The sequence below is a fragment of the Peromyscus eremicus genome, chromosome 9 (genome assembly GCF_949786415.1).
Source record: "Peromyscus eremicus chromosome 9, PerEre_H2_v1, whole genome shotgun sequence".
In the NCBI taxonomy this organism is placed as follows: domain Eukaryota; kingdom Metazoa; phylum Chordata; class Mammalia; order Rodentia; family Cricetidae; genus Peromyscus; species Peromyscus eremicus.
Window position 1 is genome coordinate 57,780,227 of NC_081425.1, and position 22,390 is coordinate 57,802,616.

Genomic DNA, 22,390 nt, shown 5'->3' on the forward strand with positions numbered 1-22,390 from the left:
AACTGGTCCTGGCAGAGGCCTGTGGCCAAGGAAGAGCTGTACCCGGTGAACCAGGCTGGGGCTGCCTAAGAGTCAGGAACAGGGGTTTGTCCAGCACAGGACCTTCTGCCTGGCAGATCTGAGCCAACCTCATCAGTTTTCCTGCCCAGGACCCATTTCAATGCCAAGAGGTGGCTAGTAGGGCCTGAAGGAAGAGCCCGTCCTAGTGTGGGTGGGGTTCAGGAAAAGGAGGTGGCCCGCAGTCTGTCTCCTGAAAGCTGTTTCCTATGGCTTCCGAGAGGTTTTATGAGTGAAGTTCCTGCCATCTTGTGGCCAAAACTGGTACTGCCTGAGCTCCAGTCCCTCTTCCCTCCCCCTGCTCCTCAGCCCTGCTCATCTATCTGGTGTGCCCTAGGTGGGAAGGGTAGCCTGTGAGGACAAGAGAGTTCAGAGAGGCCTCTCCTCATAGTCCAGCCTCAACGAACTTTCCGAAGGCTCTGAGTTTGGGCTGGCCACTCATTCATACAAGGACCATCATTTGTGAAAAAGAGGATATGGGTGGGCAGTGCAGGAGGAGGAGCCAGGTCTTGTCCACCTTCCCAAGAGCAGACCCATCCAAAGGAGGCAAAGAACAGACCTGGGTGACCTAGGAAGGGGGTAAGGGAGCAGAAGACCCCCTCCCCCTTAATCACAGCATGGCAGTATAGTTGTTTGCCCCTTCCCAGAGCAAGGGAGGGGCAAACACTCTCTAGGCAGATGCCTCCACAGTGAGAGTGCAGAGCTCTCTGAGGCCAAAGGTGTGTGCATTTCTGGGTGGAGACCGAGAAGGTGTGAATGCCACTTGCTCAGGCCTTTGACTCGTGCATAGACATGGCCACAGAAGGCAGAGCTGTCATAGTCACAGAGATCAGACCCCCTTCTCTTGCCCTGGGCCAAGAATGTCAAACTATGAACTTGGCTTTTTCTTTCTGTGAGCTCTCTGCCACCTGAAGCAGATGGTATATTCATGGCTTGGGGGTGCTCTTTACTGTAATAGTCCATCCTCACCACCACCCTGTGTCCCAGAGCCAGCCGCATGTCAGGATGCTGGTGACGGTTTGGTGGCCTGTTACTGCCGCACACCCAGGACACTGGCCCATCCTCCTGCAGTGAGGTCACCCCTCACTGATGTAACCGCGCCAGCAGCTGCCGGCCCAAGTGCTCATCCTCTGGAGGCTCCCTTTCTCTGAAAACTCTGGTACCAGATAGCGAGCTAGCTGGGATTCTAGCATGGAACGGAGAACTTTCAAGGTATCCCAGAGATGGAGTTGACAGAGGGAATTCAAAGGCTCCTTTGAAGGGCAGTTAGAACAGAGGCCAGGAAAAATGCTAGGTTCTAGCATACAGAGTCATCACCGAACCACAGGAACTTATTGCCATGAGACCTCAATTGCTCATAGCCCAGGACAAAAGGCCCTCAGAGGTGGCCAGGAGGAACCGTGGCAGAATCACATGTGAGCGCTCTGTAGGCACCTGTACCCATCCTAATGACTACGCCTTGCAAATCTCAGCCTTTCTTTATGTCAGCCACTTGATTCTACTTTGGTAGAATCTCTTGAGTGGGACAGAAAGTGGGTGGGTACTGGCACTAGAATCTGGGCAATGTGGTCTCAGACATTCTGCCTCTGTGGTCCCAGGCCACCCGAGCATGTCAGGGATCGAGACACATGATCTCACACACACTTTTATATGGTTGATGACAATAAAACTTGTCCTTGGTGGCGGCTGTGAGGTGGAAATTAGCACATGAAGTCTTTGTCCAGAGTCTGGCATATAGTAAACTCTCAATAATTGCTAGTTTAAAAAAAAAAGTTTAAATGGATTTAGAATGGTTCCTTGTTCTCATTTCTAACTCCTACAAAAACAAAACAAAACCAAAAACCTGGCTGCCTCTGTGTTGTGTGGTCCAGCTGCGTGCTTTGACAAGGACACTGAACTTGCTCTTTCCAAGCCTGGCGAATCTGCCTCCTGGTTAAGAGGGCTGAGCAGAAAAGGCCTGCCTCAGTGAGTGGCATGAGGACAGAGGTGAGATCCACTGACTGGAGGTCTGGGGGTTCATCTCAGATAGAGCAGACATCGTAGCCTGGCCAGCACTTTTATCCACGTACAGGCTGGGCTGCTCCGGACTCAGCGCTGTGGGTGAGTTGCTAATGCCTGGTGCTCCAATGCTTCAGGGCAACTGGCAGCAAGATAGAATAGGAACACAGCTGAAATCCAAAAGGGAAAAAGGCAGGGCTGCACTCCACAGGGAGTCATGTCTGTTTCCTAATCTGTCTCCTGCCCCAAATAGCTCTCCTCTCCTCCCCCACGTGTGTTGACGTGTTTCCTGCCTGGGGAAGCAGATGCCACCAAGACTTAAACTAGGTCACAGAGGGCTGTGATGGGCTGACTCAGGCCCACAGGTCACGTTCTCCACTGACTAGGATCTCCAGGTTCCTGGCCCAGAGCTCAGAGCACGGACTCCGGGAACCACAGAGCACAACTCTCTAAATGTGGTGGGAGTGGGGAGAGCCTGTCCCTGGGCTGGGGACATAGGCCCTGGCTTACCTGTCTTTCTGGTCCTCTTTCCTCCTGAGAAACCAGGGAGCCACAGGGCTCTGCTGCTATCCTGGAGGAGGTTTGGAGCTGCCGTCCAAAAGCAGGGCTCCTGTCAGGTATGGGACCGTGAGCAGAATATAAATTATACAAACGAAACATTTGACTCACAGACTCTAAAGCAGGTCAGGGCACTTGCTGCCAAGCCCGGCAGCCTAAGTTCAATCATCACGGTCCCCTGGTAGAAAGAGAACACTAATGTTCACAAGTGGTCCTCTGGCCTCCACACGTGTGTTATAGTGCTTGCACGCGTGCATGGGCACACGCACACGAGTGCACATACACACACACATAATAAAAAGAAAATACTTTAGACTCTGACTCACACTCAATTTCAAGTCCCAATCCACCAAGGAAGATTGATAAGTATCCATGTAGAATTATCTACCAGGGAAGGTTAGCACCGGCACATGACCTAAGCCATGTGTCCCCTGCTGGCCACACTCCCTCCTTCTCAGGAGTCCTGTGTCCAGCATTGGGTCCTGAGGTCTCTCCCTCTCTCTCCACAGGTTCTTGCCAAGAATGGCTTTGGCCCCATCACCACTGACATCCGAGAGGGCCAGGAGTTCTACTATGCCGAAGACTACCACCAGCAGTACCTGAGCAAGAACCCAGATGGCTACTGTGGCCTTGGGGGCACTGGAGTGTCCTGCCCAATGGCCATTAAAAAATAATTTCTCTCCACGAAGTTGGCCCTGGAGGTTCCAGCAAAACCATGGTTGCTGGATGGAGCGGCACTGCTGTGATTCACATCAGTCGATTTCCAAAGAGCGCACATCACACCGGCATTTACATGAATCTGGTTGTCACGGGGGTTCGATTTACCGGAAGTGCTATGACAAGCTGATAAATTGTAATTTGTCTTCTGATCAGTCTGGGTGGGGGTTGAGCATGACATTTTAGTGGATCATTTGGGATCTAAATGGAGATAATGAATGCCCTCTGTCCACCTGCTTGGGCTTGAAGGGATGCTAAGGGTTCTGAAGCAGGGCGATGGTTGGGAGGGCAGGGGGTACTGGGACTCCTTGGTCTTTGCTGACATACCTCACCCCACTCCCCTGCCCTCAGGTGCCTAATTCATTAATGTCTACAGGCTCCATGAATCATTTGCTGAAACGCTTTGCTCCACTGACCCTAGACGTATGTAAGGGGTCTCTCTCCCTCTTCCATCCTCTCTCTGGTAGAGAAAAGACATGAGTGACCTTAATGAATTCTAACATTCTGCTTACAGCTATGAAAAAGCTTGCTCTAATAAAAATCTACAGTTGGTGATAGCAACTGCCTGCTGTGTGTCTGACTTTCCTTGTTCAGGAAGGATATTTGAAGTATTGCAAAACCAAGTGAAGGCTCAGGAAGAAAGAAACCAAAAACAACATAAGCCCCCCCTGATTATTTTTCCCTAAATGGGAAATAATAGTAAGTTTTTTGGCAAGTGTGCACCTCTCTGACTCTCTGTGGCTTTAGTAACAAATAGTCGTTTTCAAGGTGCCTGTCACATTTTATGTCAAGGACGGTTGTACTTAGAGCAGACATCTTCAGTCTTTGCCCTTGAAGAGAAGAACGTTCTCTTCAAGACAAGAAACCGTAATCATGTAACCAAATGAATGGGTAAGCTAACTTCAGGTCTTGATGCAGGCTAGAGAGATGCCGTCTCTGGGGGCCATGGAGCTGTGTGCAGGGTCATCTCAGCTAGACAGATTCACCACAGCCCCCATAACGTGGCAAACTTAGAGTATAATGGTCTACCACGTGCAGCAATCTGCAGGTGAGTGCATGCCAGGAAGCGCGCGCGCGCGCGCGCGCACACACACACACACACACACACACACACACACACACACACACACACACGGGTCAGATGTAACAACCAACAGCTACTGGTTCCTCACCCTGTATTCATCAGCTAATAGAAGGGTTTCTAAGCAGAAGGGCTAGAAGTCCAAGTGATCAGGACAGGATTGGAGAGACTGAAAGGCCAGTGGGACTTGAGTTTGCAGAAGGGTGCCCTGTGGGGAGCTGGGTAAGGTGGGCAGGGCTGCCTCAGGGAGGATCATTGAGAAACCTGAGAAGGAGTCTTTACCGAATGGCAGCACTGGGCAGCTCTGACTCCTCTCTGGCTTTTGACTGGGCACAGTGAGCAGGGGGTTATTGGCCTGTGAGGGCACAGATCTGGGCTGGGGCTGGGTGCATGGTCTTGGCTTCGCTGCAGGGATGTGGAGTAAGCCAGCTTAGGGCAGATCTTCAGCCTGGAAGGAATCTGAATGGTAAGCTTGGGAATGAATGCTCTGCAGCCAGATGCCGTGGAAACATGTGAGATCATGTGGGAGACAATGAAGAAGTCTGAGGAGTGGGGGCCTCTAGTGATGCCCAGAGATGTCTGGTCAAAAGAGAAGCAGAAGACCTTGGAAAGTGACACTTGAGGCTGGCTGTGAAGGAAAGATGACCCACAGGGAGAAGGCACAGGGAGAAGGCAAAGTACTCCAAGGGAGCACCCCTTGAACCTTGCCCTGAGCCTTCCACAGAAGAAACTGGGGTTTTCACCAAGGTGTCCCTGCTCTGGGCACATGAACCTAGCCCAGGCACCCTCAGCATTGAAGGCTGCCAGTAACAGACACGAGTCCCACGAGGACCACCAGATAGAATCACAAAGACAAGTGGGGTCTTGATTCGAGGCAGTCTCGTGGGACCTGGGGTATCTGACTCTCAAATTGGAGGTCCTTCCCCAAGCCCAGGAGACACCAGTGCATCAGCCATGTCTCTAGTACTGTAAGCCCCACACTACACCATCTACTTTATGTCCATACATTGGCATGTCTTGTTCTACAAAACCCACTGACCCAACCCAGTCTCCTAGACCTGACCTTCTGTCTCTACCCTCACTCTTCTTGGCGCTCCCCTGAGAGTGTGCTTGTCCATACAGAAACAAATAGAGAGTTCACATGCCCAACCGCCTCCTTGATTGGATTCTAGCATTCCTAGCCACTTTCTAGCTGCCCCCATCAGCACAGGACCCACTGTGATTATTCTAACCCTTCCCATAGCTGTGCAAACTGCTTGTCCTGGCGGGTTCATCTTCCTATAGATTCTGCAGTAAAGCCTCCTCCGTGTCAGGATGCTGCCCTCCTCCCCATCCTGTCCCCCCACCCCACCCCCCGCCCCGGGCTTCTCTGGGCCAGTCCCCATGCCTAATCTAGAACCTACACAGAACACATTATCTTTTTAATAGTTCAATTTTTGGTACAGGATCTCACTATGTAGCCCTGGCTAGCCTGGAACTCATGTCAACTAGGCCGGCCTCAAATTTAAAGACATCAGCCTACCTCTGCTGGGATTAAAGGCACACACCACCACACCCTACTGAAAAGTTGTCATTTTTCTTTTGTGAAGATTTTATCTTTATTTTATGCATGCTATGCATGCATTTGCTTGCACATGTATGTAAGTACACCACATGCATGTCTTGAAGGTATTTGAATGTACCAAAACCTCTTTCATGGACCCGAATATCATCTGCTGTGGTGTCTCATGCTCACATTCGTTGTTGCTGGTGGAATAGTCTACAGATTACATCAGAGTCAGTGGGCGTTGTGGTCCAGGCCTTCTCTCTCCTTACCAGTGGTCAACCTGCCGGCCTCATCAGGTAAGAGAGAAGTTGAAATCTCCAGATTGTGGGCATGCCTTTCTTCATACAGTTTCACTGAGCTTGCTTTGTGAAGGTGGAGAGTCTGTCCCTAGGGACAGAACATTTAAGGTTTTCACAGCTTCTTGATGCAATGACCCTCTTCATTCATTCATTCATCCTAGCGGCGGTACCCACCCCCCTTTTTTTAAGAAGTCCTCTTTGCCACACACCCTGCTTTAGGAGGGTTCACAGGTGTGGTGGGTAGTCTTGGTTAGCAGCTCGACCTCACATAGAGGCCATTAGGAAGCAGACTCCCAAGCACCAGTGAGGGGTTTGCTGGGTTAGGTAGGTTACATTTGCCTATATGTTCTTTATTCTTTGATTGGCTCGTATTCCTGCTTATATCTCTCTGCTTGCACGATTTGGTCCTTTTTTTTTTTTTTTTTTTTTTTTTGACAGGGTTTTTCTGTGTAGTTTTGGTGCCTGTCCTGGATCTCACTCTGTAGCCCAGGCTGGCCTCGAACTCACAGAGATCCGCCTGGCTCTGCCTCCCAAGTGCTGGGATTAAAGGCGTGCGCCGCCGCCGCCGCCGCCGCCGCCGCCGCCGCCACCACCACCACCACCCGGCTGGTGCTTCTTGTACTGATAGATTCCTTCTTATTTTGGACACTTGGGAAAGTCTTCACTTCGTTTTATCAAATACACTTTTGCCTGATATGACTTCTTTTTCTGTCAGTAACTTAAAGGTGTTTCTCACTGTCTTTTCCTCTCCTCTGGTGTGCACAGTTTCCAGGGAAATCTGCTGGCATCATTTCTCTGTTCCTCTGTATGCGGTGTACAGAAATCTTTCACCCATCTGTTGCTTTTATAATTTTCTCAATCAGGTAATTTGAGCATACTGAGTCTAACTGTGCTGCTCCACGATAATGCAGTATTTAAAATAGGGCTGTTGCAGAATATGCATTTGCAGTTTCTCTCTGTTGCTTAGTTTTGTTAACTTGACTCATGCTGGGAAGAGGGAACCGCAAGTGAAAAAATGTCTCCATCAAATTGGCCCGTAGGCAAGTCTGTGGGACGTTTTTAAAATGGGTTATTGGTATGGGAGGGCACAGCCCACAGTGGGAAGCGCCACCCCTGGACAAGGTGGTCCTCGGCTGTACAAGAAAGCAGACTGAGTGAGCCATTAGGAGAAGGTGGGTAAGCAGGATTTCTCCATCAGTCCCTGCCTCAGATTCCTGCCCTGACTTCCCTTCAGGAGGGAGTGGAAGCTATAAGCTGAAATAAACCCTTTTCTCTCCACGTTGCTTTCGGTCTCAGTGTTTATCACAGCTACAGAAAGCAAAGTAGGACACAAGTCCTCAAAATCTCCTGGCTGATGGAACAGTGTTCACCAGTCAAGCCCACTCCCCACCTCAGCTCTTCCTCAGTAGCTGACTGGCTGATCCGGCCCGGCCTGTCGGGGCCTTGATCAGGTTACTTGGCACACTTGCCCTTGTGACTAGGAGTTACGGCTTCGGTCTCTTTTGTCCCAACTCAGAGGGTGGATAGAGATTCCCAGTTCCATGTGAATGCTTCAGACATGTGCTATGGGAACAGGCTGGAGTGGGAAGGGGCTGTGCCTTTCTTAGAAGGCCACAGTTCTCCACTCTGTTTAAACAGTCAGTGAGTGTGCCATCACTCCTGGTTGAAGGCACACACCCAGGACCTGCCCTGAGCCCTCTGTCCCAGATGAAATTAATGACATTGGAATTGAGTGGCTGTCATCCTGTGCTCCGATACCCTAGCAGACTTGTAACAGGAAAGAATTGGGGCACAGCTCAGACACAGGAGTGGAAAAAGAAATGGGCTGAAATCCACAGAGAGAACTCTCTCTACTTCTTCATCTGTCTCCTGGCCCAAATAGCTCGGCTCTCCTCCCCCGGCTCGCATTTGTGTGTTACCTTTCTTTCTCTTGTGGCAGATGTCAACAGACGGGGGGGTGGGGGGGGAGCTTGAAGTAGGTCAGAGAGAACAGTGGGGGGGGGGATGCAGCCCTCCAGCCCTGTTGTTCGTGTCTTCGTGCCTAGCAGGCTTTCTCTGGCATATCAGGGTGATCCCTGGACCCCAGAACCAATGGGCTCAGGGAGTCTCCTGCTCAGGCCCTGGGTTCACCTCTTTAGAACAAGATTCTCAGATCCCTAGCTGGAAGGAGACAGGAAATCCTCGACTGTCCTCAGCCCTTGGCCTCTCACAATCCCGGTTCCTTCTCATCCTTACACTATAGCACTAACAAAACTTTGCCAGAGGAGCTACACACTTGTCAAAGCAGCCAGAAAGACACACTGGTTTTCTAGAATGCCCATCACATGAGGGGCCTGTTTCAAACCTATAAGCTCAAGTTTGGGGGGAGAGGGTCACGTCTTGGGACACAGCTCAGCCGTAGAGTATTTGCCTACCATGTATGAAGTCTGAGGTTCAATCCCCAGTACCAAATACAGATCTTTTTTTGTTTTGCTTTGTTTTTCGAGACAGGGTTTCTCTGTGTAGCTTTGCACCTTTCCTGGAACTCACTCTGTAGTCCAGGCTGGCCTCGAATTCACAGAGATCCTCCTGCCTCTGCCTCCTGAGTGCTGGGATTAAAGGCATGCGCCACCACCGCCTGGCCCAAATACAGATCTTAAATGGTGGTCCATGCCTGTAATCCCAGCACCCTGGAGGCTGAGGCAGGAGGATTTCTACAAGTTTGAGGCGAGTCTGGGCTACATAGCAGGTTCCAGGTAAGCTGCACCACAGCATGAAACCATCTTTAAAAAATGAATAAAAAGGCTAAACAACAAATTAAAACCAGACAAGATCCAGGTCAGGGCTCCTAGGGCGATTGAGATTGCAGAGCTGTGCTGTATAAAGGATGGGTTTTCAGGTCAAACAAACCTCATTTCAAGGAACAGACATGAAGGAAAGTCAGTGGATTGTTCAGTGTGGAACAGTGGGTGGTGGAGGCCAGGGTCAGACTGCCCCAGAGCTTCTGTCCCAGGTAAAGCTTGCAATACCCACAATCCCCATTTCCTCACATGCCATTGGTAATTCAGGTGCAAGCTTTTTTTTCCCTCAAGATGTTTGAGAAAACAGATAAAGCCGACCAATAGTTAGTATTTGAGAGGGAAATGTTATTATACAAAAGACTCCCTCAGGAGTGTTGAAGCAAAGGTCATGGTGAGCACAGTGGACTTGTGAGCAGAGCATCTAAACCTTTCCTGTTGAAGTTTTAAAAGCTAAGCCTGAGGGCTGGCGAGGCAGCTCAGTGGTTCCAGCTAGAACCAATGGTTTGGAGCACTGTCTTCCAGAGAACCCGAGTTTGATTCCCACCACTCACATGAGCTCTCAGCCTTCTGTTAATCCAGGGCATTCAGCACCCTCTTCTGGTCTCTGAAGACACGGGCATGCTCATGGGTTCATGGTGTACAGGCATGCATGCAGGAAAATACCCATATACATAAACAAACAAAGCTAGGCATGATGGTACACACCTGTATAACCAGAACATCTGGCCTCAGTCATTTCCCAGTCCTGAATCTTAGCACGCTAATCATGATCTCCAAGAGCCAACACAGCCTTTCCTGGGACATGGGACCAGATGGCAGCTATGGAAACAAAGGTGATGTATTAGTCAGAATTCTCTAGAGGAACAGAACTGATTGTTGTAGTGGGTAGCTGTTTGAGCCATGCCCTGAAGCACCGTCCCTAGTGAGGCAGCTGGAGCTGTTACACCTGCCTATGACCTTGAGGTACCTGCCTCTGGGACAGGACCACCGAGGACCCTTAAGACCAGGGATGCACATACACTCCTTCTTGTCTACTGCGTTTCCGGATGCTGAGATCTTGCACCAAGCCATTCAACATGGGACATAGTTCAGCTTTCCTGGGCCCTGTGGTAAATCTCCTGTGGTTGTGAGTTTACTCCCAAATAAATTCTTTTGATCATTAAATTGGCCATGGATTTATCCCATTATGAAACTACAAATGAAGAGAGAAGGGAGCTGAAAGTGTTTATTTCATGAGCTACCTGCTGTGTGGCTTATCCCAGAGATAATGTAAAACTCAGTATCTGCCTCTAATTTGCCATGGACAGCCACAACCCAAAGAACGACTCACTCAAGTTCATTTTGACAGATGAGATGAATTTATTAGGGGTGACTTATGGAACAGAGGACAACCATGTATTGATGTATTTTCCCCAAATCATCCCCCCAACACATACACACACACACACACACACACACAAACACACACACACACACACACACACACACACAAACACACACACACACACACACACACACACACACACACACACACACACTCCTACAAAGCTCCTCTTTTATATGGTTCTAGGTTTACAGAATTTCTATTACACCTGGTTCAAGGTGCCTAACACGAGACACAGACACAGCAGAGTCTAGGAAAGTTCTGTGTGTATGTGTACTCCACCCTCGTTCCCTTCAGGGATTCTGACAACTTTGACAAATGTTGTCAATGCTGGAGGAGACACTGTGTTTCTCCTGCAGTCTGGCTCATAGCTTGCTGCAAGATGGCGGACTGGTCTCACTCTGTGACTGCTCTGCAAGGTAAAGGCAGAAGGAAGCATGTGTGTGAGAGAGGAGTGAATGGGCTCCCTGCCTCAAGGTTCCCTGGATTGCCCCTTTCCATTGGATGGAAGGTGAGTCTCAGGGATTCTTGAGCTCATCGGAGAAAGAAATCGAAGATGGACACAGTGACAGTGCTCTCTCAAAACATGACAGCAGGCTCAAGAGCGAACAGCTGCCCCAAGAGTCAGGTTTTTATCAGGTTATCATCTTTGTGTTTGCAGGATGGCTTTATGTTTTCTCTGTAATTATGTGGAATTATGTAGAATTCAGTCCATGTATCATACATAGAGTCTTCCTATGTGGCAGGTTGGGAGTTTTTTTCTTTACCTTGCATGATTCATAGAGGCCTGTCACAGTGCATGGGGTGAGTGGCATTGGCTTTCCTCAGGGTTGTTTGGTTGTTTGGTTGATTTGACCAAGCTATTTTCTTGGCCAATTATTTACTCACTAGCTGACTAGCCCCAATATTAACCCCCTTTAGAAAGAGACTCTGAACCTTGGAGAGGACTCACCCCGCTTTTCAGTCCCACTTGAAACTCTGCAGTGGTTCCCAGGCTTGTCTGGTACCCTCCTACAGCTGTGCAGTGAGTTCAGGTGGAGCCCGAGAATCCTCCCTCAAAGCTTGAGTTCGCCCTGCTCCTCATTTCATACACTGAGAAGGACACTTGGCTGGGGGACAGCATCATGTTTAATCACCAGGTTAGAACATTACAAAATATAGGAACACGAGAGGCCAGCATGAGATAGGCAAAGAGCATGCAGAGTCCTCCACATACACGTAAGGCTTTCCTGCCTTGGCTGTCTCCTTTCTAATCCACTCCAGGTAATGCGACACCTTGGTGTACACTCCGGGTACGTTCTTCCTGCCACAGCCCACGCCCCAGCTGACAATTCCCAACTGGTACCAAGTGGTTATGTTTCTCTTCTTGTTGCAAACTAGAGGTCCTCCGCTGTCACCCTAGGAGAGAAAAGTTGTTGGGGAGTGGAAGGGCAGTAGGAAGCCACTCCCATAGCCTGCTGAAGTGTGAGCATCTTGGCAGAAGGTACTGGAGAGTCCCTGTGGTGGCAGGTATCTGGTTTTTATTCAGTTCTCCAGCTACACAGCTGTGACTGTTGCATAGGGAGCAAGCAAGTTAGTTAAAGCAATTGGATGAGTGACAACTTGATGAAAGACTGATTTCCACCACCACCACCATCACCACCACCACCACCATCACCACCATCATCACCATCATCACCACCACCACCATCATCACCAACATCATCATCATCATCTCCATCACCACCACCACCACCATCACCACCATCACCACCATCATCACCATCACCACCATCATCACCATCATCACCACCACCACCACCATCACCAACATCATCACCATCACCACCACCACCACCATCACCACCATCATCACCATCATCACCACCACCACCATCATCACCAACATCATCATCATCATCTCCATCACCACCACCACCACCATCACCACCATCACCACCATCATCACCATCACCACCACCACCACCACCACCACCACCACCACCATCACCACCATCATCACCATCATCACCATCATCACCACCACCACCACCATCACCAACATCATCATCATCATCACCATCACCACCACCACCATCACCACCATCATCACCATCACCACCATCATCACCATCATCACCATCATCACCACCACCACCACCATCACCAACATCATCATCATCATCACCACCATCACCACCACCATCATCATCATCATCATCATCATCATCATCACCACCTAGGTCATTGATTAATGTATCCTTTTTTTTTTAATGTTTCTGTATCAAAAACTTAGGCTTTCCCCAAGAATGCATTTTCTACCAGCTCAGCTTTCTCTATTTTCCTCACAATTGCAAAAAGTGAAGAGAATAAGCAAAAATCCATCATGCCTCATAAAAAACCATTGGTTGAATCTACCGGATACACAGACAAATATATAGCAAATGCAAAAAGAGCAGTGTTATGTTAAAATTATAAAATGTAATACTTAAAGCACCACTTTTTAAATGACTCGGCGGGGCGGGGAGTAAGTAAATTAGAAGCCACACTCATGGGCAAACATTAGAGCAAGGCCACACCAGGAGCTAGAGAGGTGGCCATGGCGCCCCTTCGAGAGCTGGGGAGGGAACAGGCCTTGCCCGTGTATTGATTTAGGGCTTGTGTCATCCTGAGCTGTGGGAGGATCGTGTATGTTGGTTAAAGCCGCCCAGCTTGGGTTATTTGCTACCGTGGTCCCAGGGAAGAGATGTGGCATCTCATCCATTGGAAAGAAAAGCCAGCCACCCTCCCCAGGCGGAGCCCAACCCTTTACCTGGCAGGCATCCTTCCCAGCATCTCGAGCCCCAGCACACAGCATATTCTTGGTTAGTAGAGGCAAAACCTGGCCGCACCAGTCCCATGCAAACAGCTCCACATTGACTTTCTGCAGCTTTGAGGGTTGGACTTTTACTAAACCTGACCCAGAGGAGAAGCAGGGGAGAAGAGAGAGCCTCAGCTAAAATGGTCCCTTTAAGTTGAGTGCCAGGGCCCTCCCACATCACCCCAATACGCAAGAACTTCTGTTCGCCCAGAGATCAATCAAGTTTGGTGGGAATGTGGGAGAGGAAGAGGTGTCTAGAAGACCATCAAGATCTCCCAAGCATCCTTAGTTCCCCAGGACTAGGACCCTGCCTAATCTCAGCCTGAGTTTAACATCTTCCAATCTTACAGTAGGCACAAGCCCCCACTGGAATCCTGGAAACATGTTTGTTTGAATCCGTGATGATCAAGAGAACCCAGGCAGATACGTGAGCTTGTACCACTAGGCTCCTTGAGACATTCACCAGGGAGGGGCACTCACTTCCCAGGGTGCAGATGCTTTCTTTTTCTTTAGGTATTGCCGAATCCTGTGTCTAGGATGCTTCCGGAATAGAGAAAAAGTCAAGGCATGTGTATTGAACAATACTTGAGGACTCTGGTGTCAAGAACTTGGTTGCTGTTTCGTTTAAGCTCATAAAAATCATCGAAGACAGATTCCCACCCAGGTTGGGACTTTGGAACCCAACACCAGAACACAGGTTCGGCCATGTGAGGGCTTACACAGAGGAACAGCATGACTTGCAAGGTGTTCCCTGCTGATGGATTATGGGGCAAGACATGCTTACCAAGAACCTGGACAAAAGGGATCAGTTTACAGGCATGACTGGGAAGGGGTCTGGGAGTGGGCTGCAAGTTGCTTCTACAAAGGACATTTTATACTCAGTGATTTTTTTCCTTGGCCTGGATCTGGGGCTTTCAGTTAGTCAGAGCCCTTGGCCTTAGTCAAGCAATGCTGACGCCATCATCCAGAGCAGAGGCGGTCCACACTGCTGCCCTGGGTCCTTCCATAGTCCCCTAGAATGCTACTGAGTGAACTTTTGGACTTGGCAAACTTCTGTCTGGGTTTCTCCTGAGGTGCTGTCCAGGGTTCATGTTCTAGAGCATAAGCACACCGTTTGCTCCAGAAGTCTCATGAAGGCTGGCTGCTTGAGGGACTGAGGATAAGGGACGATATGGGCCTTCAATGGGAACTGAAGTCACCAGGTCCACCAGGCAAAACTTCAAGGGCCAGCAGAGCTTATAGACTTTTCTAACCCTTCTGAACACCAGCCACATGCCACCCTGTAATACCCAAGCCAGAGTCACTCACTGGTATTGGTAATGCCCCATCCTGTCACCCAGCAGTTATCCCATGCCAGTACGTTGGAGACTTCTGAAACGCAGATGGGTACACTGTTGACAGTCAAGTTTAAAGGGGATCTGAGCAAGAGCAAAGCTATGTCATTGTCCAGGAGCCAGCTATCAAAACTTGGGTGTATGATCACCTTGTCTACTTCCTTATACTTCAAGTCCTCCGTGTTGGTGAAGTCATCTCTGCCATGCATGATCTCCAGGTTCGAGCTCATTTAAAATAAGAGGAGAGAGAAGGTGAATGATAGAGGTGGAAAGGAGGAATCCCTAAGGGAAAAAATCCTTCTGCCATCAGGGGCTATGTCCTACTTAGTGAGGGGCTAAAGAGATCTGAGCAGAGGAGGCAGCTGGAGTTCCAGCATCTAGCCTGACGATCTTACTTGGACAAACCAGCATCTAGGCAGTCGGAGGACACCAAGACGTCATCCTTGATTCTCAAGAAGGGCTGGATTGATTATAGAGTAGGAGTCTGGGAAGAGTCATGGGACTCAAGGACTTGTACACCAGCCAAGAGCTGGTGATAGGTGCTCGAGGGCTGGAGCCCCACCCTCCCACGCCAGTGCCTTCCATGTTCCTCCTACTCTGCAGTCTTTCACCACCCACTGGGTCTCCAGCAAAAGTAAATAGTGATAGACTTTTTTTTTTTTTTTTTTTTTGTCTATTTAGGGTTTCTTTTGATTGTCTTCCTTATGTAGTCCAGGCTGGCCCCTGACAAGTCATCCTCCAGGCTCATCCTCACAGTGCTCAGTGAGAAGCAGGGACTACTGTAATCAGCTTGGAAAGATGTTCATTGTGTCGGATCATATCCACGGGTGCTTAGCGAGCCGCAAAGCCTGGAGCACACCTCAAGATGGATAGGATCCTGGGAGGAGAACCGTTCACTTCCCAGAGGCCAGGTGGAATACTCAGCCACACAGGCCATTTTAGCACCTCATGGTGTCACATGGCTGGTTGAATGAAGTTCCAGGGTCATTAGCCTCTGGGACAAGCATTCAGCAACACTGGTTAGGAAGAAAATCCTGAGTGTTAGCCTGTTGACACAGCCCTACAGGGTCAGCTACTGGGGAAGCTGAGGCATGAGAATTACAAATTCAAGGCCTCATTGGGCTATAGAATGAGTTCTGGGCCAGCCTAGAAACTTTATGAGACTTTGCCTTAAAATAAAAAGCCAAAAAAAGGCTTGGACTGCAGAGAACACTTGCCCAGAATGGGCCCCTAGGCTCAATCCCTAGTACCAACACACACACACACACACACACACACACACACACACACACACACACACACACACTAAACTTCTTACAGGAACACTTACTTGTTGATTTGGCCGAAGCAATGGGATGCAGTTAGAATCCACCACTCACTGAGAATAGATCCCCCACAGACATGATTGCCGAGACTCATAATCCCCACGTGCCATGGGAACTCCAAGATGTTCACAGGCTCCCCTCCCACGATAGCAGAAACATTGTACTGTGGTTGAGATCTGGCACTTATTCCCTGGCCACATGTTACTAAAAAAAAATGAGGGAGAAGAAGAAAGTTCTAGGGCCCAAAAGTCGAGTTTGGGGGTCTTGGAGGAAGCTTAACTACAAGCCTGTTCTCCCCACTCACACAGGCCGCAGGGCTCAGCAGAGGGACCCACAGACTGATCCAAGTCCACCACACGTCTCTCAAAGGCTCGGCTACACGGGTGTGGAGTGCACTGGACACCTCCTTCGCTGCCATTTGCTTCTTGAAATGATTCTGTGAGGCCCTGAGAAGGGAGACTCAAAACCCACGGCCTGCAGCTGGATCTTGTAATTCCCCCTATGTCTGTATAGTGGTATCGCTTGCTTTAAATGGTGCCTCACTGTCCCCCGAAAGATGCTGAAGGGCTGGCGTCCCACTGTACAGAGTGAATGTGCATTTTCCTGGACCTTCCAGACACCATCAAACCAATAGTCAGAAGATGGTCCCACCTGCTCTCCTACTCCTATCCTGACTTTTCTATTGTGATTAGGGAACAAGCTTTCATGCAACCTTAATTCCAAGGATCGTTCCAATTCTCCCCAGAAGAGATTTCGACATTTCCTGTATGACAGGGTTGTTTTGACATCTTTGTTGTCTTTCCAGTACTATTTCATTTTTTTCTCCTCTTTTCCTCCTCTTTTCCTCCTCTTCCAGTTCCCTGTCCTTTCTTCTTCTTCCTCTTTTTTCTCTTCCCTTTCCACCTCCTCTTCCTCCTTCTCAGTACTGTGGTTCAGTCCCTGGGCCTGGTACCCGCTAGGCAAACATGTACCTCTACTGCTGAGCCCACCCACACCCTTCCAGTACTATTCCGATTAAGCGATAAATAAATGCAATAAAATCTACAGTATTGAATATTCACTGTTTGAAAAGCACTGTCTTGTTTTGCCTAACATTATTGCTGCCCTGTTTTAAAGGATGAAGCCTGAGGCTGAACATCAGGCCAAAGGTCCAACAGCTTCTATACAGCAGAGCTGAGTTGGGAGCAAGGGCAGTGGCCTATTGACAATGGCATTCACACGATTCTTACAGGAAAATACAGCAATGTTTCTATTCCAGCTTTCTCTAGTCACAATCCCACACCCACATCATCATAGCCACCACCCTACCACACATGGTGCTCTTACACACACTACCATCTCCACTGTGTACACCCCATTAACATATGCCTACCACCACAGACCTCTACCACATACCCTACCACTATGCAGCCCTACCACACAATCACACCATACACTCCATCCACACAATCTCACTTCACACCCCATCCCCGTACAGGCCATCACCAAAGAGCTCTGTCACCAAAGAACTATACCACCACAGAAGCCAACCACCATACACCCCACTACCACAGAACTCTATCGCCGCCACAGAACTTTACCATACATCCCTGCCACACAGCCCCATCACCAACACACACAGCAACACCACAAACCACTACCACACATTCACATCACCACCACAACTCTTGTGTCACCACCCCCACTACCAGCCACTGCTTCTGTGTCTTTCCATGTCTCCCCCAATATCGCAGGCCTTCTTTCAATTCCCTGGAAGTGACCCGCTGCTGCCTGTCTCATGGCCCTTCCCCTGTCTCCTCTCTGATCTGTGCCTCTGTCTATCCTGGGCATCTTAGCTCAATCCTAAAGTAATTTTTGCCAAGCTGGGCAAAACTGAGGCAGGAGAAGCGGGAGTTTGAGGCTAACCTGGGCTACGAGAGTAGTGTGTGTGTGTGTGTGTGTGTGTGTGTGTGTGTGTGTGTGTGTGTAACTTTACATTGCGTTTATTGCAGTATCATTTTTGTATCAGGTATTCTCCTTGGAACACTAGCAACAGTTAACAAATGTTTGTAAACTCTTGACATCTGTTTCTTTCATTGGAGTCTAATTCCCATGAGGGCAGGAGCCATATGTGACTAATTCTTATGGCCACACCACCTAGGAAAAGAGGCTGGAATCACGCAGGAACCCAATGCACAGTAATGGAATAAATGGGTGTACTGGGGTGGTGAGAAAAGCTGGATGGCTGAATAGATGGAGTAGACGGATAGATATGTGGGTAGGTAGTTGACTAATGGTTTATAGATGGCTGGATAATTATGAATGATCATAGTATCAATGGTAAAATTCCTTGAACCATTGGCATGAACAGGGAGCTGGGGATTGAGGAGCCTTTATTCAAAGGCATCAACCCTTTGAGTTCCCAAATCAGGGAGCCCGAGTAGAGGGCGAGTGGGTGATCAACAGACAGGTCATCACATTTGAGGGAGAGCAGGAGGTCTGCAGAAGCATCGTTGCATTTGAAGACGTGAAGAGTAACTCCAGGAATCCCTGCCTCATCTGCCTTGCGCATGTCAAGGAGGCATATTTGACCCTTCCTGGTGGAAGCCGTCACACTAGAAAGCACCTACAATCTCATCTCAGATGGAGACACCTGGTATTCCGGCAAGGGAACCTCAGAATTCCTTCACAGTCAAAAAGGCACATTGGGGTAGGAATAATTAAACGCTTACTTGAAACGACTGTTTGTGAACAAGTACGCAGAGTGAGAGCACTGGAAGTTAGGTTGGGCTCACACAATAACGCACTTCAGTCTTATCTTTTGGAAACAGTCACATCTGCCACCTCTTGAGCATCTTCGCTGAGCCAGCTACTGTGTTACATGTGTGAGCAAGAGACTCCTAATAACCCCAACATGACTCCATGGTGTGTCTGCAGTCCCGCTTTACCGTGAAGACAGAAGCGGATCGCTCAAGCTTGCACAGAAGTAGGCTGCAGAGAGGGACTTTCAGCTAAGTGTGACTATTTCAAACCCAGCTGCTCCCTTCTTGCTCAGAGCTTCTGAATTCCACATACTGCCCAATCTTTAAAAGCCTTAACTGGACCGGAAGCATGTGGTTTAGATGATCGCTTACTGTGAACCTGGGACATTCTAATACAACACTGATTGTTGGGACCCCATCCACCCTGTTGAGGACCGGCATGGGAGGAAGGTTTCCCTGGAGAGCTGGGTCTGTTATGAATAGGTAGTGACTGTGACTATTGACATCCTCCGGGCAATCAAGTCCGATGCTGCACCTAAGCTCAGCAGAACTGCCAGCAGTTTCTGCTGACAGGTGGGCAGCGCTGGGATGCTGGTGGGATTCTGAGTCCCACAGCCCTGAGAAATGCTTCTCAAAAAGCAAATGAAAAGAATCATCTGAAGTCATGGGATGGGAGGGCATAGCCATGCAGGCTGCAGAACTGAGTACCAACTGATAGTGGTGCATGTTGTACTGTGGATGGACACAATCTTACCAGATTTAAACCCAGTATCACTGTCAAGAACAGACAGACAGGGCTAGGTGTGGGAGCCCATTTTCCAGTTCCTCGTGGCTTTACCAACAGGTCCGCATAGAGGATGATTAGGACCATGGGCCTGAGTGCAGGTGTCTGAGATGGTCTGCACTTGGCTGTGCTGGGGGAGGAGGTCTTTTGCTCCACCCCTTGGCGTCTCTATAAATACCCTGGGGCAGAGACAGTCGGGGCCTGGGGCCTCTTGAGACTATCCTTTATTTTCTATCTCCACAATCTAAATCCTTCTATCTAATATTTCCTGCTGCTCACACTCAAGAGAACTCTGGGAAACTGTGGGGTTGGTGGGTAAACGCCCCACAGCTAGGGAGAATACTCAGTTGGTAAAATGCTTGAAGACCAGGACCGGATCCCCCAGAACCCATGTAAAAAGCTGGGCTCAGTGGCGCCCTCACTGGGAAGGTGGAGACAGGCAGATAGATCCCTGGGACTTGTTGGCCAGGCAGTCTAGAGGAACCAGGAACTTCGAGTTCAGCGTTTTGACAAAAGTTGGCAATCCGGGGCCCTGCAGATCTCTTAGCTCTGCACTGGGTCCTCTTTCCCATTTATACCAGCCTGTCTGCTTTGGCAGTGTATTAAGCTCCTTCCCTGTGCAGGGCCTTTGCACGATGTTTGCAAATATGCCTCCCCATCCGAAGAGTCAAGTGTGATGAGTACGGAAAGACCCTAGCTGATTGATGTCATTGGCTCCGCCCAGGTTCCTTCCAACACTAGCCTGTTTTTTCTGTTTCACGCCCTTGTACAAGAACACAGCCAATGAGGTTTACTCAGGGATTTTGTTGATGTCATACTGGGGAGAGGTAAGCATTCTACCTGTGAGCCAACGTTCCCCAGCTCTCTTTTTGCTTTTTTATAACGAGAATGGAGTCTTATTAAGTTGTCCAGGCCAGCCTTGAGCTCACTCTTGTAGCCTAGGCTAGGCTCGAACCTGAGATCCTCTTGACTCATCCTCCTTGGTAGCTGGATTAGAGGCCTGAACCAACTGTCCAGCTCTTGTGTCTGTGTTTAAGGCATCATGCCCACCACCAGGTAGCCCAAAAACCTTGAGAGAGAGAAAAAAAAAATCTCTGTCCATCTCTGCTGTAAACACAGTTTCTAAAACAGCACACCCTGTGGCCGGGGGTTGAAGTTTGTTGACCAACCCATTGACCTGGACTGCATACATACATTCTCTGACTCAGACAGGAGCCCACCACTGGGGACACTGATGTCCCACCTTGCTCGAGTGCTGTAACATGGTGGCTTTGCATTAGACCTTTCCAAAGGTTTTCAGCATGGTGGCAGAGGGTCTCTAAAGATCCTTCTGGACTTAAGCCTTCCTGATGTGGCCAGTAGGTATCACTGCCCCAACAGCTGGCTACCTTTTCTGAAATATGTGCCTGTGTGGCCACTAACCCTAGGAAACTGCAGTACTTACATACATAGCAAATCACACACACACACACACACACACACACACACACACACACACACACGGCTCCCCCCCCCCCAAGTATCTTTAAAGGGTAGGTGTTATAAGAATCTCAGTGATCATGTGATCAGAGACCAGCTACCTCAGATTCCTAAATCCTGCCCCTCCAACTACTGAATCAGCATCCCTGGGAACTCGCCTTTGGAACTGGCTCCCAGATGATTCTACCACCCCTTAGGGACTGAACCACAGGGTCCCCAGAGACCTACATGCCAGTGAGCTACGTGCCCAGGGCAACAGGAAGGCCAATGGCAGCAACAGCCCTGCTCTTCCATCCCTCCATCTTTTCATCAGCTTGCCTGCACATCAGTACTGGGGAGCTTCAGCTTTGGGCAAGCGGATGGAGGGCGGGGCCTAGGTGACCACTGAGATCACAATAGGCTGGGTGGTCTCCTGAGTCCTCTGGGAAGAGGGGGATGGGGAGGGTGCAATGACGAGGGAGAGAGGAGGTGGAGTGGGGGAGCTCCATAAACAGTGATGCTTCTCCCAGACTGGTTTGTGGATGACCCAGAACACAGTGACTGAAGACACGGCCTTTGCTAATGAGAAGGACGCTGAGGTGTGTGGTTCCAATAAACCAGATGACATGGCAGAGGTATCAGTGCGCACTCTATGGGCATCATAGCTCATGTCACCAGCAGGAGTCACCGAACTTGGATGCGATGCCCTTATTTATCTGAAAATGAGTGATGATGACACATCTCTGTAGTGTGGAGAGGGTTAGTGCACCTAGACAGTGGTTCTCAGCCTTCCTCCTGCTGCGGCCCTTTAATACACTTCCCCATGCTGTGGTGACCCCCCAACCATAAAATTATTTTCATTGCTACTTCATAACTGTAATTCTGCTACTGTTGTGAATCTTAATGTAAACACTGTGTTTTCTGATGGTCTCAGGTGGCCCCTTGTGAAAGTGTCGTTCAACTGCAAAGGGGTCGCAGCCTACAGGTTGAGAAGCATTGCACTAAGGCTGATGTCCCAGCCGAGAACCCATAGGATTCCAAGCCTGATGTAATCGCTCAGGTTCACTGCTACTGTCTCCTTGCAAAGACAGCGCCTTGACCAGGAGCTCCTCTCAACGGGAAGCTCAGGTGGTACAGCCTGGGGCGATGGGGGCACACCCTTTGTGGGGCGCTGGGCTGGGTCCTGCCTGTACTCACCTCTCATTTGTGTTGTCTCCAGGCCCTGTTGAGCATTTCGACATGCCAACCTTGGAGGATGAAGCCAGGGGAACAGTGAATATTCTCTGAGCTCTGGGAACTCCCAAGCCAGGAGAAAGACAGAGCAAAGAGAGTACTTAATGCACCATGGAGTAAGGGTGTGTCACTGGGGTCAGCGGAAGGTCACTATGCCAGGTGCATGGAGTAAGGGTGTCCCGGAAGGACAGGGCAGGGTCACAGTGTGGAAGGGGCCATGAGGCAGAGTCCTCAGAAGAAAAAGTTGAGTCTCGCA

General features: G+C 49.5%; 2 protein-coding genes across 6 annotated transcripts in view; one reads left to right on the top strand and one right to left on the bottom strand.

Annotated features, from left to right (window-relative positions):
• The window catches only part of Msra (methionine sulfoxide reductase A), a 333,498-nt gene extending 329,607 nt beyond the window's left edge, over positions 1–3,891 (top strand). For all 5 annotated transcript variants that reach the window (XM_059273480.1, XM_059273481.1, XM_059273483.1 and 2 more), the window contains one exon: positions 3,123–3,891. In XM_059273480.1, the coding sequence (XP_059129463.1) occupies positions 3,123–3,287 (165 nt within the window). In that variant the 3' untranslated portion in view covers positions 3,288–3,891. The remainder of the gene's footprint in view (positions 1–3,122) is intronic.
• A 7,639-nt stretch (positions 3,892–11,530) lies between these two features.
• Positions 11,531–21,290, bottom strand: LOC131919318 (serine protease 52-like). The gene is made up of 5 exons (XM_059273485.1): positions 21,151–21,290; positions 15,924–16,122; positions 14,568–14,818; positions 13,212–13,354; positions 11,531–11,818 (listed from the first exon to the last, which is right to left on the bottom strand). Exons 1-5 carry the CDS (start codon positions 21,230–21,232, stop codon positions 11,561–11,563), a joined length of 933 nt encoding a protein of 310 aa, XP_059129468.1. The 5' UTR covers positions 21,233–21,290; the 3' UTR covers positions 11,531–11,560.
• Positions 21,291–22,390: the final 1,100 nt, after the last annotated feature.